The 24,092-nt window shown below is 37.1% G+C and overlaps 1 protein-coding gene across 1 annotated transcript; it reads right to left on the minus strand.

Moving 5' to 3' along the window:
- Positions 1-1,921: 1,921 nt before the first annotated feature.
- Positions 1,922-22,786, minus strand: LOC139967356 (growth arrest-specific protein 2-like). The gene is made up of 7 exons (XM_071971064.1): positions 22,602-22,786; positions 17,257-17,404; positions 13,629-13,750; positions 11,573-11,714; positions 10,450-10,631; positions 8,407-8,496; positions 1,922-6,801 (listed from the first exon to the last, which is right to left on the minus strand). The coding sequence occupies exons 2-7, from the start codon at positions 17,384-17,386 to the stop codon at positions 6,616-6,618; spliced, it is 852 nt and encodes a 283-aa protein (XP_071827165.1). The 5' UTR covers positions 17,387-17,404; positions 22,602-22,786; the 3' UTR covers positions 1,922-6,615.
- Positions 22,787-24,092: the final 1,306 nt, after the last annotated feature.

The following is a 24,092-nucleotide window of genomic DNA, read 5'->3' on the forward strand; positions in this document are numbered from 1 at the left end:
TTATTTATGCCTAGCTACGACACTCAATGTGGTTGGCAAGAACCCCACCAGTCAGAGATCTTGCTGCCTGCTTGCCCCCCCCCCCCCCCCAAAAAAAGACATTAGTAAGCCAAAATATCGGACATATATAATATCAAAACAAAATGTTCTTAAGCCTACAAGTACAAAATAACGTTACTAACATTCGAGTAACGATGGCTTTCGCCAATGGCTAGCCTAACGTTAGACATAAACTTTACTTGTTAGGCCTAACGTTATCAGTATTACTGTTAGTGAGACACAAGGTCGTGTTCAACTTTATTAGATCCCCAAAAGGGAAATTACATGCTCGCATAAAATGAAAATTAAGAAAAATGGTAAAAGGTTTGTGTCAGTATACGTAGCCTATTCCAACATAAGATAATACCGTAGACCTAGGCTAAGGGCCTAAAGTCAGTGGCATAAACCAGTCTTTTCTAATTTCATCTGGAGTGTCTCTGTTGTTATTATTTTGCATCTTTCTCTTTCGGAAGGGACCAGACTAGAAAAGCTTATATGCTTTTTCTGATTCCTCTACCAATAACTCCCTCTATAGTTTGGAATTTATACTAGAGACAAAATCACTCGTTACCATGTTGAAGATCAGAAAAAAATATTAAATGATGTATTGTGTTTATTAAATAAATCCTCATGAAATTACTTTCTGTATTATGTGATAAAATAAATGTATTATGTAGAAATAAACTTTAAATTATGCGGGGACATGTCGACCGTATCAGATAACGTAGAGCCATAGAGGCATAGGCCACCCTGGATTGTTGCTAGGTGTGTTAGGCTACTGGGTGTGTGTACTTTTAGAATTAATGGCACTTGTGCAGTTTGTGTTAGACCGGTTGACTAGCTTGGACTGAGCACTCGCTCGTGCCTTGTTAGGAAAACGTTAGGGTGAGATTGCAGTGGATTATTGTCATTCAATACAGGCGCGTAGCCGAGGGGGGCGAAGGGGCGACCGCCCGCCCCCCCCCCCCCGCCCTTCAGCATATTTTTTTGTAATTTTGTTATGATATCGCTAGTAATTTCAAAATATAAATGCTTAGATGCAACTTACAAAGCCTGGGAAGTGCTATTTCCAGCGATCTGGGAGACATTTTCGGTCAACATTTTCTTGTACGCTTCGCGCCAACTCATAGTGGCGCTACACTTAGATAGTTTGCCTGCAGGCTTCGTCCCTCCCTTGGCAAATTCTTCGCTATGAGCCTGATTCAATATGGGGTATTTATATGGGGTATTGTCATTCAATATGGGGTATTCATATGGGGTATTGTCATTCCTATTGGGATCTGACTGTTGCCCGTTCTCTATGTTGCATGCAGGAGCTGTTGGATATTCCCAGGGGTGATTTTTTTTTTTTTGTCCTTATCTTTTATTTGTATATGTTTGTTTTAAAGGTGTTGTAATTTAGTGTATTATCTCAACTTGTACTTTAAGTTCTAAATCTGATTTGATTTTGAGGCTTTGGCTGCTATACTCAGTACTTGTAATTCTGGTGAGCTGTGGAAAGCGAGCACAGCATAATATTTAAAATAACCGAACCAATCATTTTACTTTCTGTTTGCTGTACTCTTTTACAGTTTTAGTCTGTTAGAGTCCATTTGGGAACCCAAATAAACCGGGTCCAGCATCGTACTGGCTCACCACATTTTCATTGCCTCATTACCTATATAGAAAATACCAACCTGTGTACTAATAAAGTAACCAGGCCCATTGACGCCAACCTCTACTCCCCCCCTCCCCTCCCCTCCCCCTCCAGGAACCGAGTAAAATCCACTAACATAGCCTTTGATAACTTATAATGCAGGTGACCATAAACGTTGCCAAGGAATTTCCGCACTGTAATATTTCTCTGAGGGAAACCAAAATATGAGATGAAGGACATCGTGAATTTAATCCCTTCTTTTCTATTTCAAGCACTGAAGGCAAAGCAAAGGCAAAAACGTTTATCAAACACCATGTTGTTTAATACGGTTTTGCTACCAAATATCAAACTGCATAAAAAGTAAAATGCACTTAGCAGTAGAGGAAACATTATAACTACATGCATCCAAAAGTTTGTAAAATGCCTGGTAATGTCGAATTGTGACACTTAGCAGGTTATACTGCGAGTAATATGTGTTGCAGCGTCAGCCATTATAAAATCCCCAGGGTAGTTTATCCGAGGGGGATACTAACCACTGTGAGACATCCGCCACGTGGGGTCAGCACAAATTCAATTTCACTCACTTTGGGAATCATACACACACACATTCATATATATATATATAATTATTATATATACATACCCAGACATACACAGGAACACACTCTTCAAGTGATGGTCCAAGAATGTTTTTCAAGCAATGCTAATGTTGAGTGTGGGGTGTTTTTTATCCTGATTTAATACATGCGTGCACAAAGTTTTTTTTCTCACAACAATGGTGCCTAGTCACAGACAAACAAATTCTTCCATAAGTATTATAATAATATACTAGAATTTTTTTTGTTTAAACAAAGAATTTCATTCTTCCTGGCTTTTATGTAATGAACTTTACTGAACAATACCACACAAAGACAAACAAAATAAGAAAAGTACAATTAAAATTTAAATTTCATTAAAATAAAAAAACCAATAAAAGCAATTAACATTCTTCAAAATTTCAAAGTCTTTGCACTTTTAAATTGATCGAAATTAAATGAAAATATAGAAAGCCAACCAACTTTGAAAAATCAATATACAGCGGTTAACAGTTGAATCAATAAATGGAATGTACATTGCAAGATATACATGATGAATAAAATTTCATATCTAAATAAATTATTAGCATTAATATGAGGTAAAAGATGGAATAAATAATACTAAATTACCACATACACGGATCATTAATTCATTGATTCCATCGCATCGAGTTACTTGGAAAATGTTGCAAAACATGTTTTACCAGTTCATTGACTGCCAAGGACAAAGTTTAAAACTTATCACCTAGGTTATAGCTTAAGATTTCTTACAGAACATTTCCTATCTCGGCACATAATTTCAGAAGCCATTACAATATTAATACAACCAGTGGATGATGTCAAACAACATCTAGTAAAGCCAGTGGTTTTTTTGCTGGTGCTTTATACACCCATGCTACATTTGGGTAAGCTACCAAAAACCTGTGCATACAGTTATCAAAACGTTAGGACAAAACCTGGATTTGATAAACTCTTCAGAAAACATATTTCAGTGCTCCTTGAGCTTTGAGGGTTATCTATTGGGGAATAATGATTCCTGTAGAGGTCTATACAATTAGTTTGTGACCTTACAGCAATCAGCCATGTCGCGATTCGGACGGCACATCTTGATATATATGTGACATTTTAAAGTATGTCGTCTCGTATGTTATGAATATTCGTCACATCGCAGGAAAAACTATCAGGAAAACTAGCCTACACATTCAGTGTTGGTAGGTTGAGTAAATGTCTTAATATTAATAACATATATATATATATATATATATATGAGACAACATACTTTAAATGTCATACATATATATATATATATATATCAATGGTTTACTTGACAATTAAAGGGTGTGAAGACTCGCGCAAAAAGAAACGTCTAATGTCGGTAATCTGACCTAGTTTCGAATGAGGTGTAACAGAAGTGTTAGACACCACCATCGATCCCAGAAAATACACACACAGCTTGCTACTGTCAGTAATTAGACACTAGTGTACAGTCAGTACATACAGCTGCGGTCAATACCCACAACACAGTGTATAAACGATACAGCGATGGACATCTCAGGTCCAGCTAAAGATGACAAGGTATCCCGTTTCATTACTGTCTGCATTTTGTAGCGACACGAACAAAACGTCACTTGCAAGGAACAGAAAGTTAACTTTTTCAGATGGCCGCATGCGGTTTGGGGCGAGTCTTCAATGCCTTTAATAGCCACAGTTTCACTCAAATACAACCGTCTGTGTTACATTAATTGATTACTTTCAGAATTCTGGATAAAGAATGATAAAGTTATTCATGTCATGAAATTTAATCTCATTTTGATTGAGGATGAATCAGTGAGACATTTCTTTTAACAATAATAAGGATTTTCAATTGAACCAAATAGCATGCAAGACTAACCATTATAATGATCCACCAACAGTATGCAATACTAACCATTATAATACTTCAACAGTGTCTTTCCAATACACATGAAATCATTTACATCAGTTTACATCATTTGTCTATATACCTATATACATAACATATGGAAACTTCATTAATGCTTCCATCATTAACATAGAGTTACACTGCTGCCAGACCAACAGAAAGCAAGGTATGTTTGGTTATTACAAAGACCTACTGATTACATCATGTGTTGTGCAGGACTGTGGTTCTGGGCAAGGTACATTTTCTGGCAGTAAAACTTGATAAAGGTGATAGCTATTTTACTGATAAAACTTTGAGGGAAAGAATGTAATATGGAATAAGTTATAGGAATAACATGAATACAATTGCAGTTGGTACGATGAGGTGAGCAAAAACCCACACTAAACCATAAATTGATGGGTCACAAAGCATACCAAGGCTAACTAGAGTAATACATTATGTTTACTTACATCTTCTTAATACCTCATTTTTCATCCAGCTATATAAAAGTACAAGGGCAATGGCAGTGCAGGTAAATGATAATGAATTGAGGTAATAACATTTTACCACTGAGATGCTGTTACAAAATTATCTAGATTATCTCCAATGTTTTAGTTGAGCTTGCAATTAGACAATTAAGCAGGCGCGTAGCCAAGAGGGGGGGAGGGGTGACCGCCCACCACCCCCCTTGAGCATATTTGTTTGTATGTTTTTATGATATCGCTAGTAATTTCAAAATAGAAATTGCTAAGATGCAACTTACAAGGCCTGGGAAGTGCCATTTCCAGTGATCTGGGAGACATTTTCGGCAAAAATTTTCTTGTACGCTTCGCGCCAACTCATGGTGGTGCTACGCTTAGATAGTTTAGATATATGGCTCTGATAGTTTGCCTACAGGTTCGCCCCTCCCTTGGCTAATTCCTGGCTACGCGCCTGCAATTAAGACTATGATGATGTTTCACTCCAATTCATGATTGTGAGATAAAGCAGTAGTATAACTAGTGAGGAACCGAGATTGAAAACTTAACAGACTGGCAGGTCAAACAACAACCCCCTGGCAAAAAAATATCAATTCCAAAGAAATTAGAGAGGCAGTGTTAAACTATTTCTGTGAGTGAACTATCGTAACCCTCCCTCCACCTCAATACTTTTCACATTTCACAAAGAAAAGATTGGGCTACTCCTGGTAATAATTAACAATAAATTAATAATTAACAACACAACAATTGTCATTTCAGTACATGTCAGGCTTTCACTCGTGACAATAGAATCGGCACACTAGAACTACATTAAAGTAGAACAATAATGAAATATCCAATTAATTTCTTTTTGTTGACATTCAGTTACGGATTTGAAGTTAGAGGCAACTAAAATACATTGAAGGTTATGCGAGAATATCTATGAAGATTGAAGTGTTCGGAAACAGGGAATCCTGCAAAATTATCACGATTAGATTTTTTGTGATTATTAAAACCAAAGCGGGAACCAAGAATTTTAACCACAGTGCCCGGGGTAATATGAGGGCATATTTGGCACTGAGGTTTTCCGCGACAGAAGTTACCTGCGGAGGTGGAAACTGGGTAAGGAAGTCTGTAGGAAATGAGTCAAAATCTAACGTTGGGGGCTTAACAAATAGATAACATGGGGGGTACCTTAAAAGATTCTCCTACAGACAGTATTATTATCTAAAACAGTACTCTTTGTCAATTTATTTCTCTGCGGAGTACACATGGATTGTCAGAAAATATAAGAGAAAAGCAGAGAAATATATATATATATATATATATATATATATATTATTTCAACACCTGTCACAATAGGTAGCTGGTTTAGGCAAAGTATGACAGACAGGCTTCAAACTTCAATATGTTTTACAATGTTAGTTGGGGTGCAGTTTTGAAACTGGATAGTATAACATGGACTAATAGATACAGATACCCTTGTTACAATGAGTAGCTGTTCTACTGAAGGTAAAGCATTCAAGATTAGCAGTGTCTTTTACCAAGGCTTAAGTATATTCAAACAAGAACTCATGAAAGCATAATGTATCAGTTTCAACTAGATACATAGCTCAAGGAGAAAAAAGACTATAAAATGTGGACAGTAAGTTTGACTATAAATACAGTTGTGTCTTGCAAATTTATGCTTACATGGCTGCAAACATCATTGTATCACTGAGGGCTATGAGAAGACAGGTGCAATGTGCTTCAACATGCTTAAGGCAGCTAGTAACACCATGACATGACACCATAAGTGGTAATACATCTGCAAGTCTATAACAGCCTAGAGAAAGGTGTACTAATTGAAAAATAAAAATATGTTTATGAGACACCATTCTTTTAACCATGATATAAGACCTTATCACTGACTGATATATAGCACATTTGCACCATCCCAAACTGGTCTCATATTTTCACACACACTTCATCTAAGTCCGAAAGCTGTAACATCAGGAGCATTTCCGTTCAGGTCCTTTCTGATTTATACCGGCCACTAATCACAAAGAAGTCTTCGGGTACTGGTTCCCCAGACTCAGTGGTCATATTCCTGCTGTGGAGTCTAAAGCTGGTTGGTTCATGTCGTATCAGGTAGTGTTCTAGGGTGTCCCAACCACCTCCGACTCTTACCATGACATGTCTACCACGTAACATCTGAAGAAGGAGGAGTCACAAATTTAAGAAACAATCTTGCATTTCCAAAACCTGATGTGATTTATTTCATTTCAAACTTTTTTTATAAGGCTCTGTCCCTTTTAACATATTTGAATTAGTACTGCAGTGCATGATGAATTCTGACAATAACAGATCAACTTTAAGCAGCCAAGAGAAAGATAAAATATGTCATTGTGTTGATAATAACATTTAACAAGAAAGCCAGTTAGCTCTGTGATTCCTTGCAGGTAACCCACATCTATCCATGGACCTTTCTTAACACATGAGGTGTCCTTAGACTAAGGACTAACTATCTGTATGATTCAATCAGCTCCTGCTGCTGCTTAAGTAAATAAGGTTTCCTCCAAAGGTCACAATATGATAACGATCCATTTCATTCTAACAATATCATAACTCCTCTATTTTTCCGTACTAGTTTCAAGTAGATTGTTAATCCCATGGGCACCTCCAAGGGTCACAATATGTTAAAGATCCATTTCATTCTAATAATATCGTGACTCCTCCCCTACTTTTCCATACTAGTTTCACGTAGATTGTTAATCCCCTGGGCACCTCCAAGGGTCACAATATGTTAAAGATCCATTTCATTCTAATAATATCATGACTCCTCCCCGACTTTTCCATACTAGCTTCACATAGATTGTTAACCCCATGGGCAAAGAAAATCAGACATTTTCATTTCTTTCAATGTTTGTGTTTTTGCATCATTACTGAAATGAAACTTAGAACTGTCAAGCTAATTAGATGCATTGTTTTATGATGAAAGTTGACAACAATAACTCATCTCTCATGTTGTCAGATACATTCAATTCAAGTTAAAAATAAACTATTAAATGTGCACATCTTTCCAATAAAACGACAAGACCAGGGAATGAGCTACTCAGTGGCACATAGCACAATGCTATTACTAACTGATCAAACTGTTGCACAGCTGCAGGTTTATAGTTTTCTTTGTTACACATAGATCCCTCTTGTATTTGAGAAAAACAATGTATGCCTAAACCTAAAAAAATTGCTATGGGAAATGTTACATATTATTCTCTATTCAGTCTGCAGATTGGGTCATAACAGAAATATGTTGCATACAACAGATAACATTGCTAAATACTGTCCTCTGTTAACAGGGATTTATGTTAATTAATGGGTGTGAAAACTCGCACACAAAGAAACGTCTAATGCCGGTAATCTGACCTATTTTCGAATGTGGTGTAACAAAAGTGTTAGACACCACCATTGATCCCAGAAAATACACACACAGCTTGCTACCGTCGGTAATTAGACACTAGTGTACAGTCAATATGTATGTATGTATTTGAGATCCTCCTGAATGCAGGAACTCGCGAAGAAGCCTCACTGGCTTATATACAGCTACGGTCAATACCCACAACACAGTGTATACAGCAGCGAAGGACATCTCATGTCTAGATCAAAGATAACAAGGTATCACGTTTCATTACTGTCTGCATTTTCTAGCGACAAGAAAAAAACATCACTTGCAAGCAACGGAAAGTTAATTTTTTCAGAGCGCAGCACACGGTTTGGGGCGAGTCTTCAATGCCTTTAAAGAGCTTATAGCTGACTTACCCGCACAAAGACTAGCTTTCCAAGTATATTATATCGCCCTTCAGATACCCGGTGAACATCAACCTTACAGACCTTGGCGATACACTGGACCTGTGGGAATAGGAAAACTAGTAGTAAACCAGCAGTTACTTGACATTAAATACATTACATATGTAGTGCTAACCCTGGCTGAAGTTCATACTGCAGATGGAAAGCAGTATAGATCTAAACAGAGTCAGTGCTTACATGGTTGATGACTGGGAATCATGTGACATAATACCACAATCATGAAAGAAAGACAGAGGGACATTGTTTGTTGTTGGTAACATATTTTGCATGCTAACTCTAACAACAAAGAGCTGAATTTGCATTTGTAATAGTTAACCTGATGAGAACCATTTGATATTTTGACATCTGAACCCTCTGCTGACCCCATATGACCTTTGACCTCCACACAAAAATAATAGGATTCTTGCACTCACTATAAGAGAAAGACACATGCCAAATATGAGCTATGTGATATACCTATCTTGGGATATCATGTTTTTTACAAGGTTTGTGTTGATAATTTTTTACAGAGTGTTACCTTCAAATGACTGCAAATTACCTTTGACCTCTACCCAAAACAATAGGGTTCTTGTACTCATTATAGGGAGGCCACATGCAAAATATGAGAGCCAATGAAGTTTCCTATCTCGAAAAATTGTGTTTAGAAGGATTTCAAGTTGACCTTATATGCATTCTGAACTACACCAAATTGTATACAAACAGGTTCAGGAGATGTTCAAATTTTGCCCTCTGCTGACCCCAAATGACCTTTGACCTCCACCCAAGACTATGGGGTTCTTGCACTAATTATTCGAAAGCCACATGCCAAATATGAGAACTGCAGAGGTTACCTACCTTGAGATAGCATGTTTACAAGGTATGGAGTCACATACACACGCACACACCCAAACACACACACCCAAGCCAACTTGACTACCTATGGCAAGTAACCAAAAATAACCAACCATTTGATACAATCAATTTAATCTGCAATCTCTCTTTATTTAGAGAAGTTATTTGTGATTTCATCATTACAAAGCGAGCAGGTGCATGAATCCCCAACCATTCATTTTGCATATATAAAATCATAAAACATGTTTACTCAGGAAAGTCTGTTTTATTGTGATTACCTGTGTATAAAAGATCCATCTTCAAAACAAATCTTGCAATAGCTTAAATCAACAATTGCAAATCGATTACCAAAATTTACAACTCCACAGGTGACAAAGTTACATTCACACTTTGGGTAGGAGCCTTCAGCTATATGAATTTTGTTTCAAATACAAAAGCACTTAACATACTGTATTTCTGTGTACCACATTTACTACTGATAAAAGATGTTACAAATGTATTGATTGTTGCCAATTTTCCAATACTACTTAATACCAGATTAATGATTACTGGAAACCTGGTGCAATTCCAATTTTTCACCCATTCAAATGTATTGTTCCTTAAAGCATCACCTTTTTCATCTCCATCAAAGGGAGCAATCAACAAAGCCTGCTCAAAGACCGACAATAACAATTGGTTAACCTTACATTGGGGCAGGCCTAGGCTAGTTACTTTACAATGGCAAATTAGCCCACTAACACAATGTCAACAATATTTTTGCTTCCAATGATAACATACATTGTCTTTGTTTAGGGAATATGTCCTTGACTGTAGGGTTGACTCATATGCAGTGTTGTATAATTATGTATGTAAGGGTGTATGTATGCGTGTATGTATGTATGTATGTATTTTAGATCCTCCTGCAAGCAGTAACTTGCGAAGAAGCCATCATTGGCTTATCAAAGCTGCAAGCTGACCAAAGTCAGTCTCTTAGATTCATATTTAACGTCCATGATTATGAATTGTCAACAAACTCTGTAACTGGACGACATACATTAATCTTGGAGTGACTCAAACTCGGGACCTTATGCTTGAAAGGCACCGGCGTTAACCACTGAGCTAACACTCCTTAAATGAGGTACAGATGCTCCAATGTTTACTGAATGTTTCCACCGGGTACGTTACCTCTTTATCCAGCTTTCCGAGGGTCTTCTTACTTTTGCCCAAAGGTGGTCTTGGGTTCTTCTCTTCTCTCTCAATCTCCTTCTCAAGTTTCAGGAGGGCGGGAGGTTCGATGCCGTATTTACATCCCATCCTCGCTAATTCATACACACAGACTAAAACATTCTTTGGTCCTTTCTGTAAGACTATAACATATAACAGTAGATACAGTTAAAAGGGCATTAACGGTGTGCAGTGTCATAATAAGTAAGAGAACACAGACAGCATTCATCTCGTCCACCATTTAGTATATTCTGTATTTGTGATGATACAGTATAAGAGAGGTTAAATTCAATGGGGGCTGTTAGAGCCCCACCAATCAATAGGTGTTTGTTTCAAGATACACCAGCATGTTATGTTTATAGTCTTGTATGAAGACTCTTCTCACACATGACCGTTGATAACGAGTCACATCCACGCACCATAAAGAACACACAATTCAAACAGTCCTTCCCAGTGCACTATGGTGTGCCACATGTACGTGTCTCCCAGTGGGGCAGTTACTATTAGGTGAACGCATTGAACTATCATTACAGCTTACCTTACAGGTCCCCATGTGGTTACACAATCATGCAGTGCTGTGGTCAAATGGTTAATGTAATGGACTCTGATCTAATGTCAGTTAAAGGTTTGAGTCCTGTCTGACCTGTTGGAGTACGAGTCCTGGCCAGATAATTACATTTTCTAAAGTTCATTTTCAGAAGTTTCTACTTACTTCTGGTTCCTCCACTTCCATTATAGCATATTTTGTACTTTGTTTATTGTTATTTCATCATAATTTGAGTAAATTACTCATTGACTCTGTTACTGTTTATATATATGGAAAGTGGAAAAAATAAACTTGAAACATTGTTTCCTTGGGCAAGGCACTTGACTGAAGGGATTCATGGCCTGTACTAGTTAAACCTTCAACTAAAAATGTCTAAGGTTTGGCTGAAGCTACTGTACAATGAAAGACCATCTGGACCGGATATAAACCACAAATAGGATTTGATCGGTTTCTTTGTGTCCTTCTGCAAGTCCACAGAGTTTGCTGCACTGCCACGAGCAGTAGATTTTTGGTAAACTCTTTCCTGGCATATCTTACCTAGATCATCGGTTTCAAACAAGCAGGTATCCGCCAGCCCAAACTCTCTGCACCACGATAGGAATGTTGCTACGTTATCTCTTGCGATGAAAGACTCAGCGGGGGCTCTCTCATGGAATCGAATCTTCTTTGTTGGTAAATTCTGTAATCGCGCCAACAACATCATCACAGGTAATATATTCAGTTGCAGAGATACGGCAAAAACATGGCCAGTTACAAAGGTCACATAGTACAATCGTCGGAACAGTGACGCATTTCATATTTGCTCACACCGACATTCACATTTTTTATAGATAATGAAGTAGAATGGTTTTTCGCAGCTTTTCGTGTTTGCATTGTTGCTTTATCTCTGCATTCAAACATAAAAAAGACTGAAACACTAAAGATGATGGGAGTCTGCAGTATTTTTTGTCAAAGTACATACTGAAAACCTCAGAAAAGAGTTAATTTTCAATGAAAATTGTCAAATACCAACATCAAGCTTATTGTCAAATTTAGTGACAGAAAACATGGTACTGTAGGTGTGAAATACTTGGGTAGGTTTTTAAAAGCAAAAAAGCTGAAAATTTGGCAAATAAATAGACCGGCACCCATTTTTAAACCTATAGGTATTATTTACATAAGGTTGTAACTTTGGTTAAGCCACAAGTGCATTCACACATAATTGGGGAAACTACAATCTAAACTAAGAGAAATTTGATGGTAAAGATCATTTAGCTGTCTCCAAGTAGCAAGTCATTTACTGCTTTGTTCCTAGGGATCTCAAACTACAATTTTCTGCCTCACAAATTTACTACTCTGTTACTTTGCTCTGTTGTTTCTTATGGAAACCAAGGAAAAATCGGTTGAGTGAGTCCATGCAGGCCTCCGTTTCTGAAATTTATTTGGCACTAAAAATTAGTTACAAACATAATATTTGGGATCTTTACAATAATTCACATAGTACAGTGTATAGTGGAAAAGTTTTGGCACACTTCACACGCATCCATTTTTTACATTTTACCACTTTTTCTTACATTTCTTATAAATATGATTTTCAAATTAGTCCCACAAGATAGTGGTGAAGTCAACACAATATAGTATTAAGGTACATGCATTAGGTTAAGATTGACCTGTAAAGCTCTGTGAAATTAAATATACCCACTTAGTTTTAGTTCTTTTTAGATTATGTTATAAAAAAGTGTCTGAACTTATATAGGATCATCTACCATTGAAACACCTAACCTGAGCATTGTTGACAAAAAATGGTTTCACTGACGTACATGTGCTACACGAGTTGAAATTTGAAAATTTAGATAACTAAACAACTAACACCACAACTGTAATCACATAATTATGTAATCACATAAGTATATATAATAATCACATAAGCACTTAATCACAACCTGCTCAACCACCTAAAAAAAAACAGACAGCCAATTGATGAAGTGATTCCTTGCAACATGTTATATGAGTTAAAAAGCAACATTGCAAACTTGATTTGTAAGTGTTGGCTACTACTTACTTTAAGTGAGCTACTGTCTGAGTATTCGTTTGTGAACTAATTTAGACCTATTTGGGTTTTCATACTTTGATTTCTGTTGACTGCAAATGACCATTGATATTCACAGACTATGACACGATTCTTGTATGATCTAATTAATGTGGATCTAACTAACGAGTAAAAAGTTAATCAAACTTTAAAATTCCAGTTATTGGGCTCAAAAGGTCCCAACAGTTCAAACTCTGCTGACCTTCAATGACCTTTGAGTTCACAGAAAACAATAGCGTTGCTAAGGTAAGGTGGATCTACACACTAAGTGTGAAGTTAATGCAGTTAATCCATCATGTACAGTACTTGTGAGTTTTCATGTTTATAAGCCAAGGGCATCACATACACACACTCCATTACCAATCTCATAGATTCCTTTTGCCTCCAGCAAGGAATCAAATAAGAATTAACCATACCACTTAATTGCAACACCTCCCCCCCACCCCCTCACAAAAAAAAAACATTATAACCATCACAGCTGGGCATTGATAAATTAAGTCATACAAATGATAGAATGATTCTTACATTGTTATTTTTTCCGGCACCGCAACGCTCTGCGACCTTCCCCTGAATCAGCTGTGCTAATTTACAGAGCAGGACACCGTTGGAGAGAGAATCGATGAAATTATCATTTGTTATCCGAACACCTGTGAAAATCAAACAAAACAAACTAGCTAGAAAAAATGTTCTAACTTGAAACACAGAATTTTCATTTCAATTAATTTTGCTGAATATTCAATATCAACAGCTGTGCTCTGTACAAGACCTTCTACTACAGAACATGACAGGTTTTGTTGAAAAGGTAAAACTCTGTCTTGAGTCATATTGTTCTAAAAAGTTGATAAAAGGACAGGCCTTGAAATTTTTGCTCTTTCCGCTCTACATGCCAGTAGATATTGACATTGTCAGTAGAAAACATGGCACTGTAATTTTTCTGCCAGTAAATATTAAGAACATAAACACATGGTTTTAATCGGTTAACAATGGTGAATCAAAGAATCCTTATGATTGCCATACCTAACATAAGACCAGTATCATTGTTTATCGGTTAACCCTTGGTCAATCAAAGAATCCTCATGTTTGCCAAACCTAACAAAAGACCAGTATTATTGTCTGTTTATAGGTTAACAACGGTCAATCAAAGAATCCTTATGATTGCCATACCTAAAATAAGACCAGTATCATAGTTTGTTTATCTGTTAACAATGGTGAATCAAAGAATCCTTATAATTGCCATACCAAACATAAGACCAGTATCATTGTTTGTTTATCGGTTAACAATGGTCCATCAAAGAATCCTTATGATTGCCATACCTAACATAGGACCAGTATCATTGTTTATCGGTTAACAATGGTCAATCAAAGAATCCTTATAATTGGCATACCTAACATAAGACCAGTATCATTGTTTGTTTATCTGTTAACAACGGTCAATCAAAGAATCCTTATGGTTGCCATACCTAACATAAGACCAGTATCATTGTTTGTTTATCGGTTAACAATGGTCCATCAAAGAATCCTTATGATTGCCATACCTAACATTAGACCAGTATCATTGTTTGTTTATTATCAGCACATATTATTGGGCTTCTCTCAAAAGCCACAGGTACAGTAAATTGATGTGTGAGGTAATTCAAGAAAATACTAGTAACAACTTCATTTCGGCCAAGTAGAATTTTTATGCGCAACTTTGCATTGTTTAGCGAGTGGCTAAAATTGTCATATTCTAGGCCTGAAAGGTATTTCACTAACCTATTACTTTTAAATGCTGTACTGACAGTACTGACAGTGATAATTCAATACCAATTTTTCTGTTCATAAAAGTCTCCTTTTTATAGTGGTATTTACAATTAACGTCATTATTTTGTGAGTTACTCAATACAAGCCAGAGCTGTTTTGTTCATTTCTTTCAATACAAATTCCTAAGTATTAAATTTAATTTAAATTAAGTTCCCTACTGAAATCCTGTCAAAGTCAGTTATATTCACAGAACTGTATGTTATTATCCCAACAACAATGTCATGCAGTTAAATTCCCAATAAGGCTTTCCCAGCACAGTTCTGTTCAATCATTTATTAAAAATCCCAACTACCCTGACATCTCAACAAAAGCTGTATGTTTACTAGGCCCGAGTCCGGTAGCAAAACATTGGAACCATGTAGTCGTTATCATTACCCGGTCGGGTAAAAGGTACCCAAACTCAGAACGTAATATTGGTACAAAAATCGCAGAACGAGCACAATGTAAAATGTACATGATGGCATATCACTATGCCACCTTACATAACACCTCCTCAATATACGTTTTCAACCGATGTTGAAAACTGAATTTCATGTTTTGATGTGTAATTAATTATAATGCAAATGCACATGAAATAATGAAAATCCTTTCAAAAAATTATTCTGAGTGTTTCTTTACTACGATCCAGGGTGCGCATTAGCCACGGGATTGCAGGATTGTGGGATTCCCGCAATTTGATTTCAAATCCTGCAAGTCAAAAGTTGCCATGAAGGGATTTCTCATAAAAAATTTCAGCTCTCAACTTGAATTAAACAGATATTACGGCTGTGATCGTGTAGCAATTCATCGCTAAACGATGGCATTTGGAATAAACGCTTAGTAAAACCCACTTGGGATTATTTTTGTTTTGTTATCCCGTCTATAATCCATCTTAACATCCCGTAAATTTCCTTCCCAATCTTTCTTTCTATGCTGCTATCTTAGACCACATGGTAGCCTAACACCACACTAAGTCAATGGGAAAATCTTGCCTAACCATCAGTTTGCAAAAAAAAACACACTTTGCATAGCCTTGTTTACAACTTTCAATTAGTTGGAAATTGACAATTGTTTGGATGTGCTATGTTTTGAAGACGGAATGTTTTTATTTTACGTACACTGTTGCTGTTGTGATGGATTGCAGGGTTCAATTTTGCGTAGTTTTCACTGGTATAAAATTTTCGTTTTTGGTGTGGCGTGATTTTATCCACACACGAAGAAGAATCATTAAGAATGGCTAAAACTTGAAATAGCAAGTAATTAAAACAACCATCTACACTACAAGAAAGTTATTTCATGAAATAAATCTTCCGTATTCGCGTGTCTTGCTTAATCAAAACATGCAGACCTACAGAATTATTGAAATCATAAAAGTACTTGTGAGGTAGTTGGCGATTTCCCCCCCAGAAAACAGGTACCCGTTTTGTGTTTTCGATTAGGGTACCCGAATGTTAGGTTGGGTACCCGGGTACCCGACTCAGGCCTAATGTTAACAGTTATATAATTTACAAAATTTGTTAAAAGATGACTGTAGACACAAAATTGGTTTTGATATGCTATATATAGACCATTACAGATCACTTTTAACAGTCCAGGAACAGGTGGTTTTTCTGAAGTAAATTTAATTTTTGAGATATAATTCTGAAAAACGGTTGAGGCTCATCAGATAAAGTGACTGGACCTTGCAGTCTGATACACAGACCATTAGATCAGTTCCTCAGATGCAATGCAAAACTCAAGACTTTTACGGTCTCAAATGACACATGTGTTTATAAATGACAAATAGTGTTGAATGTCATCCAATTGATGCTCTGTTATAAATTCCCTCCCCCCTTCCCTTAATCCTCTCTTTGTCCCTCTACTGTTTATCTCCTACCTCTCCTCTTCCCCTGTTGGTTTCTTTCATTCTTCTCTCCATCCTTTGTCTACTAATCTCCTTACATCTATCTCTTTGTGTTCATCATGCTCATTAACCTGTCTGTATTCTGTGCGTGTTTTTGTCCCTTCTGTTACTGTTACTTGTCAATTACCCTCTGAAGAAGATCCTGCTAGGATCGAAACGTCAGGCTAACTTACTTTTACACATTCTCTTTACACAGGCTCTCTAGTGGATAAGCAATTTGCTAGCAGTTTTATTTTATTTTGATTTAAAGTTAAAAGAATACAATTTAGTTGTGTCATTAGAATTTAACAAACAATGGATTAACATTCTTAAAGAAGCATTCCAAAGATTGAGCATATTTTATAGGTGAATATCTTGAAAACTGGAATAGCTACAGAAACATTATTAGCACCTAGGTATTCAATTTTTCATATCAAGACTAACATTCTGCCATTCTTTTAAGTGAATGATTTTTACCCAAGGTTACAGTACCTAATAATCTTGTAAGCCACTCAGCTAAGTCTTCTTGTAGTGGATGAAGGCTAGCCACAGCCGCCCGGGCTATTTCTTGAGTGAACGCCAGAGAAACATCCTGGTCTAGGTTATCGTCTCCATGTGCCATTTCATGTTCAAGAACTCTGTGTGTGGAGAAACAAATCGATAAATGGTTTCCACTGAGGAGAAAATTAAGAAAAAACAATTTCACTAATCAAACCAACGTCCCTTTTACAACAACAAACCCTGTTGAAAATATGTTCAAATTTTCTCATTTGATCATGTCTGAACAGCAATTTTTATTTTCCAAACAACTTAAAACAAGAACAACTGGTATAACCACTTCCATACTGTCTTCCCTTAACCCCCCTCCCCCGGGGTCCCCCCACCCACAAACTGACCAATCCCCCCTCAAGTAAAATATTGATGAACAGCAACTCCCATCAAATCACCACTGACAACCAACAAACTTTCCATTTTCACTCTAGTTCTTTCAGTGCAATGAAACAAGTCCCCACCTGTCCCTGTTTTATTTCTCAGCCCAGTATATAGCTTATCTAATACATTGTAGTCTTCCACAGGAGCGTTAAGCCCTAGTTTACCTCTAGTCATTCTCACCAATGATACAATGAAACTACTGTATAAGAAAGTATATCAGTGAGCCTTACTACAGTGTTTTAAGGAGTCATGACTCCAGTCAAGAACATTTCAAATAAAGTGACTAGAAAAAGATTTTTTTTTCTCGTAGAAATGATACAGAGTCTCGGGTCAGGACAATCACTGGTAATGACATGACAGTGGAATGAAGTGACTCATGACTTAAAAGGGTCTGAAGACTCGCGCACAAAGAAACGTCTAATGCCGGTAATCTGACCTAGTTTCGAATGAGGTGTAACAGAAGTGTTAGACACCACCATCGATCCCAGAAAATACACACACAGCTTGCTACCATCGGTAATTAGACACTAGTGTACAGTCAATACATACTGTACAGCTACGGTCAATACCCATAGCACAGTGTATGTATAGCGGAGATGGACATCTCAGGTCTAGATTAAAGATAACAAGGTATCACGTTTCATTACTGTCTGCACTTTGTAGCGACAAGAAGAAAACTTCACTTGCAAGCAACGGAAAGTTAACTTTTTAAGAGCGTGGCATGGGGTTTGGGGCAAGTCTTCAATGCCTTTAAGGACATTAATACTAGTTCTCTGAATATTAGGGGGAAAATTACATCAAATTGAAAAAAACTTATCACTTAAAACTTACAAATTTATCTGTTGGTGCAGATATATTTTGCAAATTTTCACATAACAGCCAAATTCCTCAGACTCCAAAAATACCAGTTTTGAAAAAACCGTTATCCAACTAGGAAAAGGATAGATATCACGAAGAGCTATTAGGAAGAAAAAAAACATCACAATACAGACTATTGCAGATAATCATTTTTGATTGAAATAACAATGGATTCCTTCAACAAGAAATCAATTGATTCTTCCATATTGCTTTCAAATTAATTTTCCTTGCCTCCTTCTAAGATTTCTTGGCATATTATAAGTACTGTTTGTTTGCGGATTAATAATCGGATAAAAATCTGCCGGATTTTATAGTGAATTCCACGCCGACAAAGCCACTCACTGGCCCTTTTTGCTTACATCATGATCAACACACCATCTGCGAGACCCACATTGAATATACATTTCAACAGAAGTTGCATCTATATTCAAACGCCCTGTTTAGACCTAATGAATTAAACATCTGTATGTAACAGATTCATTATATTGAAATACTTCCTGTATCTTGTCAACATGTCTATCATCATCTTTAAAGCAACTTCCTGTAGTTTGTCTGCAATTTATACGGAGTATTTCTCAAACAAGAACATTGCAGGGGACCAAACCAAGCCACCCATCTCGATTGTTTTACTAAAATGAAGGTAATTGCTGAGTGAGTGATTTATGAATTAACTGGAATGATTCCTTGTACAGATACATACTTTCATGTTTACAACAGTTTACACCTTTAAGAGGAATTCAAAATTCTCAAAAACATTGACTTCTGCTTCAAACATTATTTGAACGAAACGAAAATTGACTACTGAAGCATTATGACCTACATTGGTATGAGACTTCAGTATCGAATAGCATTACAATCTCCTTGAAATCAAATATAAGAGCATATAGCACTTTAAGAATTTGTTTTCCAGTAGAGGTGAAAGTGGAAATGATGAGGAAAATTTCTGTTTGTCACCAAACAGGTTGTAGAACTTTGAAATAACCTGAAATATGCTATAATTCAGATGCTAATTAATTCAACACACTGTCACAGATCAGGTAGAGTTCAGGCACAATACATGATTCTTGAAGAAACACTAGTAAAGACAGGAAAAGAGTGTTGTTCTACTTGTTAAGTCTAAGAACTGCAAGTTATGGTTTAACTGTTCAGTTACAGAAGCAACAACTGATCTTCAAAATATAATTTAATAGTGTTTGTTTGTCTGGTTCGTTGGTTTATATTATTATTATTACTATGTGTAAAAGTAAGTTGACCAAACGTTTCGATCCTAGCAGGATCTTCTTCAGAGGCTAAATGACAAGTAACAGTAACAGAAGGGACAAAAACACGCACAGAATACACTTACTTTTACACATTCTATTACACAGGCTCTCTATAGTGGATAAGCAGTTTGCTAACAGTTTTATTTTATTTTGATTATTATTACGACTATTATTTTTTATTATTATTGTTATTGTTATTATTATTGTTATTCAAAAAAAGTATATAGCGCTCGCTCATACAGAACAATGTAATATCTAGTGGTGCTTTACAACCTAACAGTACAGCAAATTACACATTAAAAACGGCAGAACATGTGTGTCTTTAACTTCTTTTTAAACACTCCGCAACTAAATTTAGGCACAAGGAAGAACCAGAGGATGACCTGAGACTGTACCCAGATGATTCACTGACTCCTAGGTACCCCATGATTGAAACATTGGGTGCTTGACTGGTTACACATTTAAAACATACACAGAATAAATGAAATAATATTCTGTACTTAATGGGAAGCCATTGGAGATCACTAAGACAAGCTGTACTATTATCGTACTTCCTTTCATTCAAAATTAGTTTGGCAGCAAAGTTTTGAACCCTTTCGTAAATTGGGTAAGCAATGACAAGCTACTAGAATAATCTAGCTGTGATATACTGTAACCTATGATTGAACAATCTCTACCAAACACACTTTACTCAAATGAATACGTATGGACCTAATATGTATGGTGTAAATAACTTTCTTGCACTTCTCCCTGATGTGCTTTTCGAAAGACAAATTAAGAGTCCAACTAAACCCCTAAGAAATATATGCATAAAATAGGCTTTAACTGTTCATTGTTAATTCCAGATGTTACACACTTTCTGTTTGAACCTTATTGCCAAATTTAATTAATTCTGTCTTGCTGTCTTATTTTCTTTCATCCACTCTAAATAATTTCAACAGACTTGCCAGCCTTGAACGAGTTACAGCAGGAATGATCCTTGGCATATAGCATTCAGAGACACCCAGTCATCAGTGGTATTCCTACACATATGATCAATATGGGTACTAGCATGTATATTGCAGAGAGCAGGACCGGTGAATTAAGCTCCCCTGTAGGACTGAGAATGGGAGGTCCAGCTCCTCAGAAGAGCAATTATTTATTTGAACAGTTATGTTCCTAGTAGCATTTAAGAAGTAATTTATATGTAATATGACCATTGTGAAGCACTCATTATGGCTTTAGATCTGTCACGCCGGCTAAGGTAGTCCCTGTAAGATAGTAAAACCCTATCCTTACAAATAAGAGCTTATGATCTGTAAGTCTTAAGCACTACAGGTGATCCCAATGACTTGCATTAGAAGAGATTATATCTGTTGGCTGGATGTAAATGTCATTGGCATGCAGAGCCTGTGTGCTGTACAGTAGCTTCTGAATCTGATCCTTGCCAAAATTTAATGTTCTGGATCTGGAGTGTTACTACTCAACTCCCCTAAAAGGGGTATTAAAACGAGTAGGGTGGTGCAGTCTTGTTTATGCTGTGATTGGTTTCTGGCTGTAGTGTTGGGCGACAGCCGCTTTGAAGTTATCCTTGTCCTCGATTTCTTTGATGTGTTGTGGGAGGGCGTTCCAGTCTAATAGAGTTTTTGGCATGAATGAGAATTTTAAACAGTTTTTGTTGCAGGGAATTTGAATGAAAGATCCGTGTCTTGAAGAGCGCAGAATTGTTTGCGTTGGTATGGCAAGGCGACCCGATTGGGCTTGGTGTAATATGGAGACCCTAGTCACTCTTCTTCTTTCCTCCAACGGTTCCCATTTCAGTTCTTGTTTCATGTGTGACACACTGCTTGTCCTTCTGTAATCAGCGGTTATGAACCGAGCACCCCTATTTTGAACGGATTCTAGTTTCTGTTTAAGTTCTTTGGTTGACGGATCCCATACAGATCCACAGTACTCCATTGTTGGTCGCACTAAAGATTTGTATGCTAAGTTTTTGACCTGTTTTGAGCATGAATGTAAGTTTCTCTTTATAAACCCTAGGGTTCTGTTTGCCTTTGCAGCAGTATTATTTACGTGTGAGTTCCATGACCAATTTGACGTAAGTGTTACCCCAAGGTAAGGGTCTTCTTTCTTTTCAGCCAACTCTGTATTATTAAGTGTGTATATGAATTTTTTGGGAGATTTTGAATGAGTCACTCTCAGAACATAACACTTTTGGGCATTAAATGCCATTTGCCACTTTGACTGCCATGTAGTGAGCACATCTAAGTCCTTTTGTAACATGCCAGCATCCTCAGGACCGGCTACTTTTCTGAACACGATGCAATCATCTGCAAAGAGTTTCACACTAGATGTTAAGTTCTGAGGCAAGTCATTAATAAACACTAGGAAGTCCATGGGTCCCGTAACTGTTCCCTGAGGAACACTAGATTTCACATCTACCCATTCTGAACATTTACCATCTATCACTACTCGCTGTTTTCTTTGAGTGAGGAATGCTTCTGTCCAATTAATTAATTGTTGCTACAATGGTCAACATAAAGGGTGAATAAGAGCCTTAGCTTTGTAAAATTAAGGAATATAATGTAGTCTAATAATAAGTGAGCTTAACGTATGCCTAAATCACTGGTATACTGCAGGGGACTGAGTAACATTTATGGCCTAAACCTAAGTTCTAGGTTATACTCATGTGCTATTCATACTTTCATAGTCTAGGCCTAGCAGGTCTAATGAGCTGGAAATTTCATACTGCCGTTATTTATTAGTTAACCAGTTGGTTAGTTTTTTAAAAGAAATTTTGCTTACGGAATACACCAACTGTTACTCTATGGGCGTTTTATTCTGTTTGTTGTGAAATTTGACAACGGTTACTTGGACATCGCCGTTCACGATACTGTAATCCCTATGCGATGCCAAATATTGAAAGTGCTCATTTGTATTTTACCAATTTTCAGAGAGCGACGTGAACACCTTGTAGTCTTGAACTGAGTGATGTTTGTTTACCTTCGAAACTTACACACTAATTGTAAAAGTGCGCCATCACCTTATTTTCATACGCATATCCTCAAGTAGCATTGTGTACATGGCCGATCATAATTGTCAAGGTTGACACTGATATAACGGATTGTCATTTTCCATGCAAAGTTAACAACGCAAGTTTGCCGAAGCAACTGCTACATTGGACTATTTTCTTTTATTTGACAACGTGCAACCCCATACGGATCAAACATCCCATAGCAATAATCAAAGGATTAACCGGTCCAGTACCATGTACGTCTTCTCTCACCTCCTACTGTTTTAGAGTTTTAGTGTTTTAGTGTTGGCACTTTGGCCAACGAGAATCTGTTTGCCCCAACAGAAGGTCTCGAATTACACATAACCCACAGGCGTAGGAGGCGGGGGGATGGGGGGCTGCAGCCCCCCCCCCCCCCCCACCAAACATTTTGATTAAAATTCGGGCAATATGCTGAGAATTTTTCGGGCACCTACTGAAAGAAAAATAATTTGCAATTTGTTTTTCAATGGTTAAACTGATAATATTATTATCATTATTATTGTAACGACTTACCCATTAATTATAACCAATATGGAAGGGTAACATGGCAAATGATTGTATGTTATTGGCATGCGATGTAAATACCGACGCATGCCTATAAGATATGCACATTAACATGTTGAACGCGCGCTGATCGCGCGAAAAAGTTTGGTTACATTTTTCGGGCAAGTCGTTACAGCCCCCCAAATCAAATTTGGCTCCTACGCCTATGACATAACCCATACTCCTAACTCAAGCGTCATAGATGCTGAATACCGCACTATCGACAAATGAACAATCACCTCATTCAGCTACTCTCGAGCATTATTTAGAATTATTATGTCGACAGAGGCGTATCCAGGATTTTCCAATAGGGGGGGGGGCGTCAGGCATGAATGATCGCCGTCCTGGGGGATGGGTTTAAGGGGAGGGGTGTACAATTTTTGCTTTCGAAGAAGGGCTGAAATGCAAAATGGTGTCATATGCATGGGCGGCGATCCGTACTTCCGAGTGGGGGGGGGGGGGGGGGGAATATGACCTTGTTGACTATCTAAGCGTAGCGCTACCATGAGTTGGCGCGAAGCGTACAAGAAAATTTTGGGATTAACAAACCCTCTAGATGGCCGGAAACGGCACTTCCCGAGGTTTCCAAGCGGCATATACCCAACTTTAAAATAGGGATGTCAAGTCCGAAATATCTCATAATCAGGATCCAAAATACTTTTTTTTTAATTTCGGGTGTTATTTTGGGAAAATTGCCC

The sequence above is a fragment of the Apostichopus japonicus genome, chromosome 1, assembly GCF_037975245.1.
Source record: "Apostichopus japonicus isolate 1M-3 chromosome 1, ASM3797524v1, whole genome shotgun sequence".
NCBI lineage: Eukaryota > Metazoa > Echinodermata > Holothuroidea > Aspidochirotida > Stichopodidae > Apostichopus > Apostichopus japonicus.